Source organism: Cyrtonyx montezumae, unplaced genomic scaffold, assembly GCF_038088225.1.
Source record: "Cyrtonyx montezumae isolate F1298 unplaced genomic scaffold, pur_monq_1.0 scaffold_30, whole genome shotgun sequence".
NCBI lineage: Eukaryota > Metazoa > Chordata > Aves > Galliformes > Odontophoridae > Cyrtonyx > Cyrtonyx montezumae.
The window spans coordinates 13,190,487-13,206,827 of record NW_027072035.1 but is presented as its reverse complement, the minus strand read 5'-3'; the positions used below and the strand labels follow the sequence as shown (position 1 = coordinate 13,206,827).

General features: G+C 40.1%; 1 protein-coding gene across 2 annotated transcripts in view; it reads right to left on the bottom strand.

The window, feature by feature from the left end:
* Nucleotides 1-16,341, bottom strand: part of MCCC2 (methylcrotonyl-CoA carboxylase subunit 2) — a 424,975-nt gene that overhangs the window by 387,086 nt on the left and 21,548 nt on the right. The window contains exons 11-17 of one of the 2 annotated variants that reach the window (XR_010622657.1): nt 16,007-16,079; nt 15,745-15,821; nt 14,826-14,892; nt 14,416-14,572; nt 13,600-13,714; nt 12,194-12,279; nt 7,429-7,754 (exon numbers count right to left, since the gene is read on the bottom strand). Coding sequence is in view for 1 of the 2 variants with exons in the window: in XM_065744320.1 (XP_065600392.1) it covers nt 7,637-7,754; nt 12,194-12,279; nt 13,600-13,714; nt 14,416-14,572; nt 14,826-14,892; nt 15,745-15,821; nt 16,007-16,079 (693 nt within the window). In the remaining variant the exon portion in view is untranslated. Of the gene's footprint in view, nt 1-7,342; nt 7,755-12,193; nt 12,280-13,599; nt 13,715-14,415; nt 14,573-14,825; nt 14,893-15,744; nt 15,822-16,006; nt 16,080-16,341 lie in introns of those variants that run through there. The other variant, XM_065744320.1, reaches the window with a different exon arrangement.

The window sequence follows — 16,341 nt, the reverse complement described above, 5'->3', positions numbered from 1 at the left end:
AAAAAAAGATGTTGTTTAAAGGAAAGAAATGAAACAGGCCTAGGGAGATATTTTTTTTCCAAATAGAAAGCAGTGTTTAATGGGACTGATGGGAAATGTGGCTTAACAAGCAAATTTCAACAGCACCATTTTGTTTGAGGCATTAGAAAGTTTACAGTCTCTCTGGCTGTCATGTTGCTTGCCTCCGGAGCTGTGTGTTCACCTCTTGCTGTTTTCCCCTCCCACATTCTCTTATTGATCTGTAACAGGGGTCTCATTTGTAATTGCTCTTCAGAGCAGAGATTCTTTCTGTGTTGCACTAATCCTCCAACCTCATTTTGCTGCAGAGAAGGCTGAGATGTCAGCCACAGGGCTGACAGCCAACCACTCACATCAAATCCCAGGTCTCAGGCTGGGGCAGAAGCACAGCCATACAAACTACTGGAAATAATGGGCCTGCCAGAGCAAAGTTCCTTAGAGCAAAGAAATAACATGAACAAGAAAAATGCTGTGCTTCATACAGACAGGCAGATAGATATATGCCCCAGTCAGCTTTGACAGCGATGTCTCTGAAGCCCGACCAAAAACTCAAGCTGTATTTTATAGCGTGAGGATTATGCATGCTGTGTTAAAAACACCACAGAGGTGGTCAGAAAATACCCATCTTCTTTCCAACTTGCACTTCCATATCTCAGTTCCTAGAGTGAAAATATGATGGACTGTGGGATCAATTACGAATTTGTCTCAAAAAATCATGAGGCTGTAGACACTTTCAGAATTGCACACTGCTGTTACTGCCTGTTGCTGTCTTTATAACACGGTCTCTACAAACACTGCTGTACCTTGCTCCATATTCAGTTAGTGTTGGTGATTGCAAAAATGTAGGATGAAAGTAAGCTGCCTGTGATAAAGGGATCAGAAGTGTCCATGTCAATGAGCAGAGCAGGGTAACGGTATGAAAAAGGCAGAATTTCTATTTACAGCAGCAAAAAAAGGTAGATGCTTTTTGACGACAGCATCAGTAGCTGGCCATAACACTAACCAACTCCAACATATCCCATCTGCATGAAACCCAGGCAAACCTTGCAGATGAACAGTGTCACGTCAGCTGATTGATTCAAGATTCTGAAAGTTAACTTATTTTCTCCGCACTGAAATTGCTATAGGCGAGCTACAGACACAGCCGATGTGTTTTAATATTTATATGTCAGAGGGATAACTTTTGCAGTTTTACACTGTCCATGCTTTCCATAAGCATGCTGCTCCATTGTGATTGATCAAGTGAATGTACTTCTAAAAGCAGGAAAACAAAGGAGGTTTCTCTAGATATTGGTGTGTAAATAATGTAGTATTCTTTGAGAATTTTTGATGGTCTATATATTCTAGTTGTAGGCTGACGTGGACATGCAGCTAGATGGATTTTATGACTACTAAACCATAGAGATTAGCGTGAAGACTTGGCTTGAGTGTTCTACTGAATCAGAACCATGGAACTGGACATCTGGATTTAAGTGAATGCTTTAAGGCTTTGCAGAAAAGCAGAGACTTCTTTTATGTGTGCTTAGGTGAATTGCCTTAATTTATAAATCTTGGAACAGCAAAGAAATCTAAGACAAATTAGAGTTCTGACACATTTAATAGAGTCCAGAAGCATACTTGAAAGACAACATCTGTTTCAGCTGGAGATACAAAATTGTCTTGATGAGTAGCAGGTAGCAAAACACCATCTGAATAAAAGACAGGTTCTCACAAGGACAGAAAATACACAAATTTCACATTAAACCAACCCCATAACAGGTGGGAGAGAAGCGGGAAGGAGGAATGGGAACAGGCATCCAGTTCTTCTCAGAAATTATATTGGCTCTCAGTTCATGCAGGCAGTGATATGACAGAGGCTGTGCTCTAGGCTCACCTCATTTCAGCCCTGGAAAGCAGCATGCAAGGCTCACGGTGCTCTTTCACCAGACCATCTGCCTTCATGTTTGTTGCACAGACTGCCAGTGATTTTGTTTGCTTATTGTGTTGTAGATTCCAGGTGATTTTAAACTTGGCATACACAAATACTGACTTTTAATAAATATGTCATTTAGAGCTATCAAAAACTGCTGGAACTAGACAATCTCTTGCTCTTGCTCAGGTGCTGGAGGGACGTGTACAGTCCAGAAGGACAATCCCCAAGAAGAGATCAGATGAGAGCAGAAAGGACACCTAGAAGCACAGAGTACCCAACCTGAGATCCTGGTCTGCCACAGCTTGTGTGCTTGATTTGTGTAGCCATTTCTTTCGCTCCTCAAACCTGAAAATCAGCATCACTCTAAGTATCATCCCTTCTAATGAGAAAACAGGCAAGCAGTTGTGTGAATCGCTGTGACAGTATAGTGAAGAAGTGACACAGAGCCAAAAGAGGTAACATGAAGCCTGGCAACAGATGCCCATATTTCTTGAGTGTCTCTGCTGTTAGAACTCTTATGCTCTCCAAGCCACAGCCACTTTTTATTAATAGTGTGCTTAATAACTGCCTTCAGTGAATGTCCACAAGAGATCTTCTGGCAACGGGAAGTAAGAGCGAGAAAAACAGAACACTGCCCAGGAATAAATATACCTACCAACATTGTCAACTGTGGTGAAGGCATGGGAGTCCAAATCTCCTGAGGGACAAGTGCCGATCTCTGTCTTCAGAGTGCCACTACATGTAATACATATCACACAGCCAGTGCTTTCCTGTGAGGTACCATATTAAGCTGAAAAAACTTTCTCATTAAGTGGATTCCTATGCAATGGGGGATAGTTAATTGCTAGTGATCCCTTGTGTCATCTGTGCTCGGTGACAGCCTTTGTCTGTGCATCTCCCCCTAACAGGAACGTACTGATATGATGCTAACAAGCCCATGATGATGAATTTCATTTGTTTAACAAGTTTCCAAAGATAGCTATTACAGATATACCTTATTTATTCAGAAACATGTTTTGACTTGACTTGTACACATATTTAGAGGGAGGAATGTTGATAAATATAATAACCACAGATTTGTAACTGCAGATGATAAGGAAAAGGCTGAGGTTCTCAATGCCTTCTTCACATCTGTCTTTAATAGACAGAGCAGTTGTCCACAGGGTACTTGCCCTGACCTGGAAGTCCGGGACGGGGCGCATAATGCACCCCCTGTGATCCAAGCAGAGACGGTCAGAGATCTTCTCCTCCATCTGAACTGCCACAAGTCCATGGGGCCAGATGGGATCCACCCAAGGGTGCTGAGGGAGCTAGCAGAGGTGATTGCCGAGCCACTTTCTGCCATCTATCAGCATTCCTGGTTATCTGGAGAGGTCCCACAAGATTGGAGGCTTGCCGATGTGACTCCCATCTTCAAGAAAGGCCATAAGGAAGATCCGGGGAACTACAGGCCTGTCAGCCTGACCTCGGTATCAGGGAAAGTTATGGAGCAGATGATCTTGAGAGAGATCACACGACACGTGCATGGCAACCAGGGGATCAGACCCAGCCAGCACGGGTTCACCAGGGGCAGGTCGTGCTTGTCCAGCCTCATCTCCTTCTATGACTGGGTGACCAGACAGGTAGATGAGGGAAAGGCTGTTGATGTAGTCTACCTGGACTTCAGCAAGGCCTTTGACACGGTCTCCCACAGTTTTCTCCTGAGGAAACTGGCAGCCCGTGGTGTGGACAGGTTCACTCTTCTCTGGGTGGAGAACTGGCTGGAGGGCCGTGCCCAGAGGGTAGTGGTTAATGGAGTTAAGTCCAGCTGGCATCCTGTTACGAGTGGTGTCCCCCAAGGGTCAGTTTTGGGGCCCATCTTGTTTAATATCTTTATTGATGACCTAGATGAGGGGATTGAGTGTACCCTCAGTAAGTTTGCAGATGACACCAAGTTGGGAGGATGTGTCAAACTGCCTGAGGGTAGGGAGGCCCTTCAGAGGGATTTGGATAGGCTGAACAGCTGGGCTGAGCTCAATGGGATGAGGTTCAATAAGACCAAGTGCCGGGTCCTGCACTTTGGCCACAATAACCCCATGCAATGCTATAGGCTTGGGGCAGAATGGCTTGAAGAATGTAGAGAGGAAAAGGACCTGCGGGTGTTGGTTGATGATCGGCTTAACATGAGCCAGCAGTGTGCCCAGGTGGCCAAGAAGGCCAACAGCTTCCTGGACTGTATTAGAAATAGTGTAGCCAGCAGGAGCAGGGAGGTGATCATCCCCCTGTACTCAGCTCTGGTGCGGCCGCACCTCGAGTACTGTGTTCAGTTTTGGGCTCCTCACTACAAGAAGGACATTGAGGCCCTGGAGTGTGTTCAGAGAAGGGCAACAAAACTGGTGAGGGGTCTGGAGCACAAGTCTTATGAGGAGCGGCTGAGGGAGCTGGGATTGTTTAGTCTGGAGAAGTGGAGGCTCAGAGGAGACCTTATTGCACTCTACCACTTCCTGAAGGGGGGTTGTGGTGAGGAGGGAGTGGGCCTCTTCTCCCAGATAACTAATTATAGGACGAGAGGGAATGGCCACAAGTTGCGCCAGGGAAGATTTAGATTGGACCTGAGGAAACATTTTTTCTCTGAAAGAGTGGTCAGGCACTGGAATGGCCTGCCTAGGGAGGTGGTTGAGGCACCATCCCTAGTGCTGTTCAAGAAGCGTTTAGATGAGGTGCTGAGGGATTTGATTTAGTAGTTGGGTAGGGATAGTGATAGGAGGATGGTTGGACTAGATGATCTTGTAGGTCCTTTCCAACCTTATGAACCTATGAACCTATAACGATCCCTTCAGTCATAACAAAGTGATTGGGATTGTCAGAGCCTCAGTTCTTCCTGAACACACCTAATTCCATTATCCGTTATCTAAGGGTTACCAGTTACTGTCTCCAACTTACAACAATTAACTTGTCTCACTTACAAAATCATATCAACAGCCTTGCGGGCCTGGAGGGTAACAGGCTGGGAAAGATGACCCTATGGTTTAAAGCAGACAGACAGAGGATGCCTGAGCTGCTGGATCCACCACAGCTGAAGGAAATCATGTTTCTTTGTTTCTTACTTTCTTTTTCTTTCTTTCTTTCTTTTTTTTCTGGAAGCTGTTAATAACAATTATTTCACAGTCTGAGTCTTTCCTTTTCCCTGATACACATACTTGAAAATTGAGCATTTAAAAAGATACTTCATAAATTCAGCCACCATGTCACTGTATTTTCAGGATACATAAATCCTGGGGCAATGCCCAACACAACTACAAACTCTCATAGCACAATGAGAACAAGAAGCAGTATCACCAAAACACAGCTGTTGCCATTTTACTGCAGTGTTCTGAACTCTCACAATATTTAATTTACTCTGCTACAATAATTAATGTGAGAACATGTGTGTGAGCATGACAGCGAGGACACACTGGTGCAGAACTTTACAAGTAAGCTTTTAAGCAGAGCCAAACACAGTAAGTTTTGGATAAATTTCTTCTCAATCAACTCAGGGACAGAAAACTGGTCTTCCAGTGTACAGGCATACCAGATACCTCATAGCTCAACATAAACTGGGCTTTGCTCATACTTCTATTTCACTTCTGCACTGTGCCAGAAACATGCTGTGACAGGCATTAGGCAATACATCTGCCTCTCCCCTCCTGGGCCCAAGGGGTTTTCTCAGTCAATAGAAAGAATACAGCTAGCTTTCCATCTAGGATGACTATTCCTGAGTGATATTCTTTTTCCCGTGGGTGAGTACTGAACATACTGAAGTGCTGGACAGAGAGGAACCTGATGAGCTTCAACAAGAGGAAGTGTATGGTCCTGCACCCGAGGAGTGACTGTGCAACAGTACACATTCCAGGTTGACCTGCTGGAAAGGAGCTCTGAGAACGTGTCCTGGTGGACAACAGGTTGCCCATGAACCAGCAGAGTGCCCTTGTCACTGGGAAGGGCAATGGTACCCTGGGAGACATTAAAAAGATTGTGGGGGGGGGTCTGGGGGAGGTAATCCTCCCCCTCTACTTAGCCCTGGTGAGGCTACATCCTCATATAGAATACCGTGTCCAGTTTGGGGCTCCAGTTCAAAAAAGGCAACTTTTAGAGAGTTCAACTGTAGTCCACAAAGACTATTAGGGGCCTGGATTAACTTCCATATGAGAAAAGGCTGAGAGACCTGTGACTCTTCATCTGGAGAAGGCTGAGAGGGGCTCTCGTAACTATTTCTTAAGTATATAAAGGGTGGGACTCAAGTGGATGGGGCCAGAGTCTTTTCAGTGATGTGCAGCAATAGAACAAAGGGCAAAACAGGCAAGAACTGGAAAACAGAAAGATCCACACAAACACAAGGAAGAATTGACTTTGAGGGTAAAAGGACTGGAACAGGCTGCCCAGAGAGGTTGTGGAATCTCCTTCTCTGATTCAAGACCTGTCATGATGCTTTTCTTTGTGACCTACTGCCGAGAACCTGCTTTTGCAGGGGGTTGGATGAGGTCATTCCCAGAAACCCTTCCAATCCCTACAATTCTGTGATTCTGTGACTTCCACCCGTGCACTTTTAAAGTATTCCGGAATTGGACTGTCAGTCAAAAGTATTTCTGTCACTTTGCAGTTTACTGGTGTCTAGACATCTGCAGTACCAAGCTAGATAGGCCCCTTCGGAGACCCAGATAGCACAGAATTTGCCTCCTCACTCTAGGCACAATTGATGTCAAGCATTTAGTTTCTCCAAGGTACAGCATTTCTGTAAGGAACACATGAAATAGCAGGCACTGAATTCTCCAGAAATATTACACTGCAACAAAGTACACTAAACAAATCATGAGATTTAACAAAGTGCTACAGCATCTTAACCCCAAAGTCATTGGGATTCAGGCAAGTGCTCTGTCTGGGTCAAGCACTGACCCATTTGGAGAGCCTGCTGAGTCTCCTGAAACTTTGCCCGGAGGATCACATCACTGTATGAAGAGGCTGAAACACCTCAGCAGCCAACCCTCATCTTCAGAGGCGTTGTCAGCAACCTGCAGCTCACACAGATGTAGCGCGCTCTCTCCAGCTCTTACAGAACAAAGTTACACATCCATCAGATTCTCTCCTTGTTTTGACTTCAGGGTATCATACAGAGAGGAACCTTTTCTGGATAAAAGCCAGAGAAAGGGCAAAATGTCAACAGCTGCATGAAATCTATAACTTCACGCTGTGTTGAACTCCCTGGTTACTGCTCCTGCACTTCTCTTGCAAAAATTTGTTTACCATAAAATGTGGATTTTACTTTTGGTTGTTAGATTGCAAGAAAATTTTGCATTTGTAGGAGACAGAGAAAGAAGAAATTAAACAAAACGAAGGAGCTGATACGCAGCAAATTTGGAGTGTATTCTGCAGATGTACTCGAGTAAGGGATGAATGATTTCTCATCAAACATTTTGACTTAATGTCAGAAGTTGCAGTTTATTCATGAACTGAGCAATGCAGCGCTCTACAAGCACTGTGACTGTCTGACCTCAAATCAGTATCAAGGCATCAAAGGCCTGTACAATGATTACTCAGTGAAAATATACAATTAAGACTTTTCCATCAAGAATAGCATCACATAAGCCTTTATTTATTAAACCAGTTTAAAACGCTTTGGAGTTGTAGCAACTTCACTCTCTAGCCCTCGATGAAACACAGAGATGTAATTCTGATTAGCATACATTCAGATTACATCCTGAATATCCCAAATTCTGTCTTCTTCGTAGGTGCATTTAGTGCTGCGCTGAGACTGAGGCCCAAAACCAGTCTAGTATCAGCAGGATCAATGATTCCATCGTCCCACAGCCTAGGAAAAAGACAAACAACAATAATTAAAAGAAATTAACATACTCTGCAGGTACATTTTCAAAGCACATAAAACTGAAAACAGTTAAAAGTAAATAGCAAGGAATAGAGCCAAACTGCATATGAAGCCATGGCATTAATTCAGCTTATCATGAATGAAGTAGACCAGTGCGTACTATTTTGTCCTGTTTGTTGATTAAAAGAGAGCAGAAGCTTAGGGTGGCATGGAAAATGATGTTTTCTCAATACCTTCATGTATTAAAAACACTAGTACTTAAAGGACTGTGTCACATCATTATGTACATATTCATCTTAATCCAGCTCTCAGATAAGCTTGCTTAATGTTTTTATACTTTCATCATTAGAAGAGATTGCTTAATTTTAAGTATCTCCAGTATCTGCTGTTGTTGTTTTGCTGAAGCCCATTTCTAAACAAGAGTAAGCTAATACCCTCCCCTTCTTACAGCTCTGAAGACAATGAATGCAGACTGTGTCAGAATCTCTGGCCAACACCAGATTACTAAGTCTTCAAATTCACAAACACTTGGAAACAATCTCTTCAGCATTATCTGAAAACTAAAGCTCTCGCTACATCAGATCTCTGCAGCTACATCCTACCCAAAACAAAAACCAACCCAAAGCCCCCAACAGGCCACAAAATTGTAAATACTGTGCACCTTCTACCTCCTCGACAAGATAAAACGCCACACTGGTTATGGCAACTCAAGCCTTCCTTAGAAATACAAATATTTTAACCAAGGTTTGCAAAACAGAGGTTCAGTACTTCAGTTAGGACAGCGATACTCCTTTTTAATCCCATCTTCCCCTAGTGAGACTTAATTTCTATCTTTTCTGAACTTACTACAGTGCTGTCATGTCTACTGTTTTCTTCTCTGTCTTTGGAAAAAAGTACTCCACTAACATTGTTTTAAAACAACAAGAAAGGGCCATGAAAAGAAAGCTCATCCTGTCTTTTCATTATAGAAAGCATAATCATCCCTTTCTAACTAAATTTTCCAGTTGCAAATTACCTGTTGTTTGAATATTAATTGTAAAAAAATCCAATTAAAAAGAAAGCATTATAATGAGGACATTTCTCTCAACTGTAAAAGCCTGCTCTCAGTACACGCTGATAATGTTGAGGCACAACCAGACACTACTGACAACCTTCCACCTTCACCGTACCTGATCAGGCAGAGGAGCCTCCTACCCTAAACGGGGCACAAGAGTATTGCTGAAGCACAATTTGTAACAAACACTAGTGCTATGCTTTTTATTTACGAAGAAGACTGAAACTAAATGAAGCAATTCATACTTCTTCAGGAACGTTTAATAAATCTGCTGAGGGCTGGGGAGGGCAGAGATGAACTGAATGAAGAAGAATCACTGACTTCATGTGGTATAACACCTCCATGTTGCAACTTCCTAGGGACTACTGCTGTAATAAACACACCCAAACATGAGGCACATTTTAAAATGGCAGATTGATTTTTGTTGCAGCACAATTAACTTATATCCAACACAGGTTCTGTGCTGCATAAAAGTCAAGCCACTTTCAGATGGTTACCCCCTGGCTTCTGCTTCTCTTTGTTTAAACAAAACTACATTCTCTACTGGGATGAAACATTAATAATTGAACTATCTATTAAAACCCCACTCCTAGAACATGAGTCACATCTACGCTCATAAAACATTCATAACAGAAACACTGTGAGTAAAAGAAATGAACAGCCCCAAAAAGTGAAATGCCCATGTAATTTGTTATGGTCCAATCTGCTGAAACTCCTTTTAGAAACCTGTAGATTAATATAGCTCATTAAAAATGGTGCTGCCTAATGACTTCCGTTAATTAACTGCGCAGTGTGAAAGGTTCTAATCAAATAATTGATTAAAGTTTTATCAGATAATGCAACCATGGGGAACAGAATTGACATTCTGTACATGTAACAATTAGACATTTTTAAGAAAAAATACATATGAAGTGTAAACAAGGAAATTTGCCTGTATTTTAAGATCATTAAGGCATTTTTCTTTCCTCTCATTACGACTCAAAGCTTGAGTCAAAGCCTAATGAAGTCAACTGGAAGGGCCACATCAATCTCAGTGGACACCAGAGGTGAGACGAAGTCCTCATAAATTAGCAAGAGGACAGTATGAGCAAGCTTACAGACTGTCTGCAACCAAGCAGTACAAGAAAGCAGGCTCTAGTTCCATTTATCTTTCTTTTCTCTCTACAGTGAAAAGCTTTCTCCAACAAACTTCTGTCTTCCTGGTGGACGGAACTCGTTATGGTCTGACAAAACAAAGGCTTTCTAGATCCAGTTTCAAACAGACACAGTGACACATGGCTGACTGTTCACTGTTGTGGTCTGTTTTTTTTTTAAACCATGCTTGGGACCCCCTTAGAGCAAAGGGAACAAGTTACCTTTCTCTATCTACAACAAAAGCTAGCTCAATTAGCAACTACTCACATTGAGTAACAGCAGGTTAGCTTCATGGTGCAAAAACCCTTTCTTGCATACATTACATGCCACAGGGAATGTAATCCTACCTTGAATCTTTGTTTCTGGTTGGGCAGACTACACCACAGTTAAAAAAATATCAGTGAATGGTCTGAAATCTTTCTTTTGAATGAGCAAGAAATGAAAGGAAAAGGTACACACAAAGCAGCCCTCACAGGAATTCTCAAAATGAAGGCAGAAAACCCAAGAATATCTATAATACATCCAATGACACCTACCAGAGAGCAATTAAAAGCTTCTAGGCAATGCAGACTACACCTACACGGACAGAGAGAAAGAAACCAACCTGGACTGCCTTGACCTGGGTCAATCACTCACCACTCTCAAGAGTGCTCAGTGACAAGAGGCATTTCACTTTACTTGCTTTTAGACAGATCAGCCTCAGAGGAATGTCAGCTCTGACACTTGACTTCACAGCTCAGTTGGGTTTATTAGCTTGAGTACAGCATCAGCATCACAAGAACTCAACAAGATGCAATCCAGATAAAAGCTAGTTCTCAGTCATCTTTCAGCTAGTGCACACACAATGTCCTTCCAAGCTACAAGGCAGTACTACGTAACAACCCTGCCTTTTCTAAGTGAAGAACATGTTTCATACTGCTAAGAGCATTTCCTAATGCCTAGCAAAGTTAGGTTATTTACTGAGATGCCGATGGATTTGCAGCCTATAAAACTGGTCTATAGAGAGCTGAAAGTTGGTATTAAATACTCCAGTTTCATATCCAAATTATTACTTTTTAAAATTCTAACTTTATTCACACAGTTGAATTTATTGCTGCAAATTATGACAATGCTCTGCAGTTTTTTGGGAAGGGACAAGATTTTGTTTAATCATTATACTGGATATATTGGGTGCTAAATGAATCCAATTATTCCCAATCATGAGTACTAAGAGACTACGACCGTGTCTTCAGTGAACATATTAAAAAGAGAAAATATAAGAAAACTGAGATCTTTAATTTCCTCCTTCAATGTAGGGATTCATTTTAAATACTGACAGACTGACTCATTTCTTTAATGTTATTATTTCAGTGGAAAATTCTTTTCCTTAAATCCAATTATAGAAGATGACAATACGTGTTTCCATTTTTCCTCATTTCCCCAGGGAATAGCACAAGGTTTTGTGGTAGAGGTACCAGGCTTTATCTTTAAGAGAGACAGCACAACTGACACCATCAAAATTTGGGGGAAACCCTATAAATAAATAAATAAATAAGTAAAACCATTAAAAAGACTGGGGGAAAAAAAACAAAACATTATGCCACCAAGAAGTTCATATGAATAAAGAATTAGGATTTTACAAAACTATCTTTATTGACTATATGCAAAAATCCCAAATAATTATGACTTAGTACCAGTGGGAGGTTGCATTTACATCTGTAATTTCAAGAAAGTAATCATGATGACTTACACTACCATGCAGACCTCAACGAGCAACAGAGATCACAGACAAGACAAAAACTCTCCCCAAACCCCTGATCCACATGCTATACGACTCCACCACTGAAATCTGCCTAAATTACAGTGCAAATGCCATGCTACCCTACTGAGAATACACATCTTATCATAGCACCAGAGACTCAATGAAGAACTGGACTGTGAATATACCACAACCAGAAAAATAAGCAGAATGATTATTATAGACAGTGTGAAACTAGCACAGAATAACCATATCATTACTTCCAGAAACAGTGTTGTAATTCCTGCAAGAGCCTGTTTTCTTCTGAAACAGTATGCAGTACAAAGTCTCAGAGATGAGAAAATATTTATTTGATGCTTGTAGAGTTGCACTCCTGCATATCAAACTAAACTTTTGCTCCAGCGTGCTCTGCTTTCCTGTCATTCAACACTACGATTTAAAGTTATTATTATGTCCTGTGATTATAATCAGGTTTTGGAAAAGTCATTTTCTTGTTACCGTGCACTGGAATAATAAGGGTTTCCTTCCTCTTCAAACCTCCTAATGATCGGCTCCTTCAAGGCTTCTTCATCTGCCTTAGATAACTGCAGCAAAACAGGGAAATCAATGAGCACAGAAAATACATTCTTTGATATTTTCTTACACAGTGACAATAGAGCTTTACATGCAGCACCGAACAAGAAGAAACTGCCAAAATAACTGCTCCAAATTGTTTTCACCTTTTTGCTTGCAGTTACAGATCTGGCATACTTGGTTGTGGAATTACTTCTTGAAACTGGGATGAATAGGAAAAAGAAAGTAAATGGCAAAAAAAACCATATTTCACCATATTTTTTTGTCAAATTTATTTGCTGATATAGTGAGATTAAGACTTGAATGAGTGTTAAGAGAAACTGAGGATTAGCATCAGAGAAATTACTGAAGCTACTTTATTGAATACATCCTGTTCTGACCTGTCTTCAACAAGATTTTTAATAAAACAAACCTGTGCTATTCTAGGCTAAGATTCTCTATAATCCACAGTGGTGACTGTTGTAATTCAGAAAATTTTCAAGTCTCCTCATAACCACAATCCTCACTGACTTCCTGTATGTAATACCATCAATCTTAGGGACTTGAGAAGTTGAAAAAGAGAGATAAGGATGAACACGTTTTATTCACAGAAGGACAGAATACAGAGTAGAAAAAGAACTCCAGAGGAAAGATGTACATAACTGCTTCACTATTCTCAGTAACTACTCTTGGTAAGAAAAGCAATTCTACAACACTGCAGTAAAATCACTTTTTATGAAACCAACTAACGTACATTTGAAATAATGTAAACATAAACTAGGTAATTTAAAAATCACAGCAGAGAAGATCATACGGAGAAACTAGAAAATATTATTGAGCTAAATAGCAATAATTATTAGCTATAATTATTAAGTAAGTAAAAATCTTTTTCAAACCTCCCCATGCTTCTGCTATTTTAAGTCTCATTATTCTCAGTCACTGAATAATGTGAGGATCAGATTTCAGTAGAACTGCCTACTTCAAAAGTAATTGGAAAGGCACTTTATTCTCACGTATTCCTCATACTCCCAAGTGGGTGTAGGGGAGTGGGAGTCCCTTGCTGCTAATCTTGGGCAGATAGAATAATTGTATGCAAAAGATCCCCGTAACATGATGATATAAGAAATTCTTTTTCATCAAAGACAAGAATTGTCATGAATGGCCCTCGCATTTAGAAGACATAAATGACAACGTTTCACAGATGTTTCATTGTTGTCAATGGACAAAGTGGCACTATAAGAACAGTAGCTCACCTGGTATCTCACTCTGTAAAATACCTTCCAGGTATGTAATCTGAGCACACACAGCGAAGCAGTAAATTATAATGACCGTACCATAAATGAAATTTTTACCTGTTTTCCCTCTCTTGCTTTTTGGTCCTTAGCAATTGTAGCTAGAACAGTTGCAGCCTGCTCCCCTCCCATCACTGATATGCGAGCATTTGGCCACATATAAAGAAATCTTGGACTGAAAAAATATGTGTTGAATATTAAAATAAGCCATTGCATAATTTTAAAGTACAGAATTATCTCTAAGATATGTTTTATGCATAAAAGTCTTAAAATTTATTGTTTTTTTGAGGAATACAAATTAACATATTAAATACCTGCAGCATTATGTTTCAAAATATAGAAATTCAGCTCATTCCTACATCTAAGCACCTTATAAATCTCTTGTTCATCTTAGAATCCCCTAAGAGCTTTTATTGGATAAGTATCACTAACAACTTTAAAAAGTAATTTAAAAAATTGTAATGAGTCATGTCCAATAAGCAAAACAAACCAAAAAAAAACCTACAGGTTTTGCAAGTACGGCTCATAAAAACTACACTTCTTAAATTGCATGTTTTTTATTTTTTTTTTTTAATTCAAGCTAGTTTTTTCCACATGAATGCAAAATAACAAGCCAGTCCATACTAAATAGCAACTGTTTAAGACTATCCACTTTCCCTTCCACCCAGCTATGTCAGAAAACCATGACAGCATGCTTATATGCTGGAAATCTTCTGCCACTTGAATTTATGTTAATAATGAGTCTATCTACCTTTACAGTTTTGTATAGTTGTCATTCACTTATGACCATTCACTTCTGCAAGAATCAAGTAGCTTTTCAGAGTAGCACTTTATCACTGTTTCTCTATTCCTGCTGTAATTTAAAGTAACACTTACCTGTATGCTCTTCCACACATCCCATAGTTTCCAGCACCATAAGAACCACCAATAATGACTGTTATTTTAGGTACACTGGCACAAGCTACAGCGGTTACCATCTTTGCACCATCTTTTGCTATCCCTCCAGCTTCATATTCTTTACCAACCATGAAACCTAATGAGTTACATGATGAAAAAAAAAGAGTCAGTATGATCTCTGTACTATCATATTGCACTGTACTTCATAATATGCACAATAAAGTGCTTAAATCATCAGCATGACAAGGTCTTCATCAGTTGCAGACAGGCTGATTCTAGAAGAGGCTATAGATGTAGATAAGCATAAAAGATGATGCCTGGAAGTTATGAGTCTCAACAGTTAGAAGCAAAGACTACAGCATACCAACACTTCATAATACTGAGCTTACCAGTAATATTCTGCAAAAACACAATGGGAATATTTCTCTGGCAACACAGCTGGATGAAATGTGTACCCTGCAGGGGGTTAAACAGAAACAGTAAGCCTTTAAGTATCAGATCAGTGAAGCCATCACTACCAGCACTTCGAAGTCCATGGATTTCATGCACAGAAAATATAGTGATGATCAAGAGAAGGAGATATGCCATAGTACTTTTGCCATATTTCAAAAATAAGTTTCTATCAGCAATGTTGTGGACAAAGTGAACAAACAAAATGGGACCACCACCTCCTTAGATTACTGATATATCAGCAAAAGCAGAAACTAGGGAAGATTCCTGTCATTATTTCCATTGGTAGGAAAAGTATTGCTCCTCAAAATCATTACAGAAATACCAGGAGTATCAAAATACTGAAAGTTATTTTCAACTTTGAAATAACCGTGTTGATACAAACACAGCTGAAAACAATGTCACTAAATGCAATGCTCAAAACATTCTCCAGTACATAAAGTTCAATCTGAACAGTCAGGGTTGTCAGGTGAAATTCCTAGCACATGCAAGATGAGGAGGTCATCTGAGAGAGTGAGTACACCTTCACCAAGGGCAGAACATGCCTAATCCATTGGGTGGTCTTCTGTGATGGATGGATAACACTGGTGGACAGAGGTAGGGCAGCTGATGTTATCTACCTGGACTTATGCAAGGCCTTGGACATGGTCCTGTATATTGTTATTTCTAAATTGGAGAAATACAGATTTGAAGGCTTGACTACCCTATGATTCTAGAAAATAACATCAATTATCTTTATTGTATCAAGTCATTTCTTGTTCATTTGAGAAACCTGCAGCCTGTTTACTTTCATTATTTAAAGAATGTGGACCTCCCAAATTCTTCACCAGAAATTTTGCTAGGAAGTTTTCTATTTACCTTTTTGGCTGACTCTGAGAAGAGAACTCCATTGTTTCCAATAATTCCTACTAGATAACCAAATATTCTTGCAAATCCTGGAGAAGAAAGGTAAATATGCAAATTTCAATTCATTTAACAGTAACACATAAAAAATAACACTTTCTCTTGTCAACTGAAACAGCTATTCTTTTGAGGAAAAAAATAATTCAACTAAGTGATCCAAACAAAACAAATCCAACTGTAATACCAACGAATACACAAAATAATTATATTTTAATACCTGTGATTAAAGTATCTCCATATAAGGCTTTGAATTCATCAAATCTACTTCCATCTACAATTCTAGCAATAACCTGAAGAAAAAAAGAAAAAAACAGAAAAATAAAATGAATCTCTAATCCTTCACAGTTTTATTTTTGTTTTTAGAAGGAAAGAACATACTAATATCTGCCTTCATGCTTTCCATTAAAAGATAACCAAGCAGGCCACTATGTGGGCTGTGTGGAAGGCAGGCTATGTCCATTCACTTTTTGAAGTGTGATTTATTTATATGATCACAAAAAACCTGAATATCAAGATTAAGAATGCTGTAACTAAACAGTAAAATTACACAAA